Source organism: Harpia harpyja, chromosome 4 (genome assembly GCF_026419915.1).
Source record: "Harpia harpyja isolate bHarHar1 chromosome 4, bHarHar1 primary haplotype, whole genome shotgun sequence".
Classification (NCBI taxonomy): domain Eukaryota; kingdom Metazoa; phylum Chordata; class Aves; order Accipitriformes; family Accipitridae; genus Harpia; species Harpia harpyja.
Genome location: NC_068943.1, coordinates 13,216,458 through 13,220,771, shown reverse-complemented (window position 1 = coordinate 13,220,771; position 4,314 = coordinate 13,216,458). Strand labels below are relative to the sequence as shown.

The window sequence follows — 4,314 nt, the reverse complement described above, 5'->3', positions numbered from 1 at the left end:
GAGAGATTCACAGTGTTAATAAAGGGATTCACTGCCGCATTATTAAAAAAAAAAAAAAAAAAAAGGAGGCGAGGGAGAGGGGAGGAGGCAGGAAACTTCGGTGTGTTATTTACATTGGGGAAGGGGTGAGGGAAGGGTGTTTCTGTCTCTGCCTGTGAATGAATGAGAGAGAGGAAGGGAGGGAAAGTGAGAGAGAGGGAGGGAGGGAGGGAGGGAGAGAAGCACACACAAAGAGCACTGAAAGGAGGCTCTGTCCCCTAAACCCAAATAACCCACTTGCAAGAACTGATGCTGGAAAAATGGTAAGGACCCGGAGTTGAAAACATTTTCACTTTAATACTGAAAAAATATGCCATTATAAAATCCTCGAATAGAATTAGTAAGTTTCACTTGCTTCCTCAGTTCTGGTTTCCTCAAGTTATAGTAAGATTTACAACAGCACAGAATTTTCTACCATTAAACTTTGCAGCCTAAGCACTAGAGTGACATTAATTGGTCATGCTTAACTGCCTTGGATTTTTTTTTTTTTGTATGTTTACACTGTTACCATAATAGAAATCAAGGGTACTAATTTTTACATTCAGATGGAAAGGCAATACTGAATATGTATATTGAAAAAGAAGAGAGAGAAAACAAAACCAGACCTCCCCCCCGCCCCGAAAAACGAAACACAACCCACCATCAACAAAGCAAATCTGTCCCAGCAAAGTAATTCCCACCTCAAAAAAAAAAAAAAAGAAAAAAGAAAAAAATCCAATGAGAATATTCATGCAACTATGTTTTAAATAAAACTTTTACAATTTTTTCCACGGTAAAAGTACGATCTCTACTGCCTATTGATCACACAAAAATGGCGAAATGGCACTTTTTATTATTATACTGTATTTCGTATATAGAAGGTTTGATAGGAAGGGACTTATCAGGTAAGAGGGATGATGGTGTGAACTAGACGCTGCTTCCAGTCGGGGGCTGGAGCGTCCCTGGGGTGCGTTGTATCCATGCGAGCCATGCAGCACTTTTTTTTTTTTTTTTTTTTTTGTCCGTTTTTCTGTTCGTTTCGGAGTCGGAGTCACTTATTTACATTACATTCATGCCTTCGTGCAACTTTCCACTCCTGCTTTGCCGTCAGGAGGAGGCCGACACCAGCCTTTTCCTCCGCCCCCCTCCTCTTCCCGGCCTCTCGGCGAGGGGTCGGTCCCCACGGGAAGAGGGCAAAAAAAGCAAAACGAGCCCCAACACAACAGAACAAAAGCCCAGCAAAGCCGGGAGCCGTGTTCCGCCCCGCCGGAGCCGAAGGAAGCGGGTCCTCGCGTGTCCGTTGCCGCCCCGGCAGCGCCCGGCCGGGGGATGCGCCCACCGCGCCGGGCCGCGCGGGGCCGCGGGGTCGCGCCCGGCCGCCGGGCTCCCCCCCCGCCGCACGCCGGGCCTCGCTGCTTGCCACGGGGGTTGTGAGGAGGGGGCGCGCGTGGGTGTTTCGTTTCTCGCGAAGGGTGGCCGAGGTGCGGAGCCCTCCCCGGCCGGCGGCGGCCACCCCGCCGGCCGGAGCGCGAAGGGCCGGTCCCGGGGGGCGGCCGCCCCTGCCCCGCCCGCCGCCTCAGTCCGAGAGGGAGTGGGAGCCGCAGTCGTAAACCCTGTGGGCCCCGTCGGCGCTGTAGGGCCCGTTGTGCCAGTAGGACGAGTCGCAGACCGTCTGCAAGGAGTTGATTTCGGATGCGGAGGAGTTGGCGTCCCTCCTCTTGGACCGCTTTCTGTTCCTCAGGATGAACACCAGCATGCCAACCACCGTGAAGGCAGAGGTCACAAAAACCAGCAGGAGCCCTGGCACCAGCACCGAAATAGAGACCCGGCTGGTCTCCAAGTAGGAGTTGGAGTGAGTGCCTGTCTCCGTCAACCCGGTGCTGTTTTTGTTAGTGGAAGTTAATGTGGGCGAGATTTTTAACTGAGGGCAAATCACGTCGTTGGAGAGAGACTCGAAATCCTCCTTGAAGAAATCTTCAGGGGACTCGCACCTCAGGTCACTCATAATCACCTTGGGGCGCAGCATCTCTGCCCACTGTTTGAAAGGCACGATAGGGCAAGTACAGTCCCACGGGTTGCCGTGCAGGTCGATCTGGGTGATGGAGGTGAGCTGGTCCAGCACCCCCGCCACCGGGAGGTACATGAAATAATTGTTGTGTATGCTCAGCTTGGAAAGGGAGACCCCAGCGAACACGTCTACTGGGAGAGACCTCAGCAGGTTGTTGTTGAGGATGAGGACTCTCAGCTTGGGCATCGCGTTGAAGGTGCCGGGCATGATCAGCTGGATCCCATTAAACTCCACGTTCAGATACTCCAGGTTTTGCAGCCCGGCGAATTTCTCCCGGGACAGGGTGTCCAAGTAGTTGCTATCCATGTAGAGCCATCGCAGATCAAAGAGGTTCTTGAAGGTGTTGTTCTCGACAGTCGCGATGTTGTTGTTGCCCAGGTCAAGTAAATTAAGTTTCCGGTAATCCAGAAAGTGGGATTTCCTGATGGTGTGTATTTTGTTGTCTCTCAGAAACAGCTCCTGCACGTTGGACGGCTTGGGCTTCAAATCCACCAGGCTGCTCACATTCCTGTCATTGCAATTAACCTTTAAACCCGAGCCAGGGATCTGATCGCAGCTGCAGATCTGCGGGCAGGACACGGTAGCCGGTAGCTTGCTCTTCGCGCTAACTGTCGACACGGCAGCGGTGGGTCTGGTCTTGATTTGCCAGTTGACGGGAATCTTTGTACCTCCGTTTGGACCAGATCCTGGCGTGGCAGGGTCTTCTTTGCCATGTATTTTAAAGGGGGTTGGAATGGGACCAGGATCGCAGGTTTCTTCTTCGGCAGGGGGAGCAGCTAGGCTAGAATCCACTCTGTTCTTTTTGCACAGCTCTTGCTCTGTGGTCTCATTTAAATCTTTGCCCTGCAACCTAGTGGGAGCCTCACAAATCACTCTGCCGATCAAAGCGTTTTTGGGTATGTTTTCCAGCCATTCCTTCAACGACAGCAGATCGCAAGTGCAGTCCCAGGGGTTATCCTCTAGCAGGATTTCGGCAATGCCTGGGATCTGCTCCAGGACCTCCTCGTAAGGCAAGGTTTTAAGACGGTTTCCCCGGAGGTCGAGGTGGGTGATCGGCACATACTGAAAGACGTTGGGGGGCAAGGTGCTGATGAGATTGTCATTTAAAATCAGCACCTCTAGCTTGTTTAAGTCCCTAAATGCTCCCGGGTCAATATCCCGCAATAGATTAAAATCTGCCTGGAGGTATTCCAGATCGTCCAGCCCCAGGAAAGTCTGCTTCCTGAACGATTTGATCTTGTTGTTGTTTATGTGCAAGCGTTTCACCAGCTGCAGCCCAAGAAAAGCCCCGGGAACAATCTCATGCAAACCGTTGTTTTCCATGTGCAAACTGACTGCATTGTAAAAGTTAGCAAACTCATTAGGGAAAAGCCGAGTCAGGGAATTGCCATGCAGGAATAAATGGTAAAACTGGGAAGTTGGGGCGGTGAAATGTTGCAGGCTGGTAAATCCCTTTTTCTCACAGTCTACGTGCAAATCCCCTTCTATCTCGTTGCAGGCGCAGATCTTCTCTTTGCAAACGTCCCCTGTAACGTTTCCAGCAGCAAAACAAAGAGACGTCTCCAGCAACAGAATCCAAAGCAGCATTTTTAAACCGAGCGATTCATCCCCGAGCTCATCACAAAGTAACAGCAACCATCCTCCTCACGCGGAAAGCGATTCCAGTTCATTCAATACATGAAATGTCCGAACCACCGCCAAAGGGGGAGAAAAAAAAAAAAAAAAAAATGTGGGCAGGGGGAGCAGGGAGGGTCGGCGGAGGGGGGGGGGGACTCTTTCTTTTCTCCTCTCTCCCCCCCCCACGTACAACTGCAACAGCCCAGATTCCAGTCAATAATTATATCCACAAACTATCCAGGCACGTACTGCAAGGCACGCAAAAAAAAAAAAAAAAAAAAAAGTAGAAGGGAAAAAAAAAAAGCCCCAAACCAATCCCCCTCCTCGGTCCCCCTCCCTGGCGCCTCCCGGGCAGCTAAGCGGAGCTCCGCCGGCCGGGCTGGCTCACCGGCACGGGGACGGCGCTGCCAGCCGCCGGCCGCCGCCGCATGCTCGGGAGGCGCAGGCGGAGCGCGCGGCGCTGGCCGCGGAGGTGGCCGCCGCGCGCGGCTCCGCGCCGGCCTGACCTCGCCGCGCGGGGCCGCGGAGCCGCGCTCCTCGCCCGCCGCCCGCCGGGCGCTGTCCAGCGCCCCGGTGCTGAAAGCGCGCCCCGGCCAGCCTAGGCGCTGCCC

General features: G+C 53.2%; 1 protein-coding gene across 1 annotated transcript; it reads right to left on the bottom strand.

Moving 5' to 3' along the window:
- Positions 1 to 316: 316 nt before the first annotated feature.
- SLITRK1 (SLIT and NTRK like family member 1) lies at positions 317 to 3,967 on the bottom strand. Its single transcript, XM_052786015.1, has one exon. The coding sequence runs from the start codon at positions 3,671 to 3,673 to the stop codon at positions 1,595 to 1,597; it is 2,079 nt and encodes a 692-aa protein (XP_052641975.1). The 5' UTR covers positions 3,674 to 3,967; the 3' UTR covers positions 317 to 1,594.
- Positions 3,968 to 4,314: the final 347 nt, after the last annotated feature.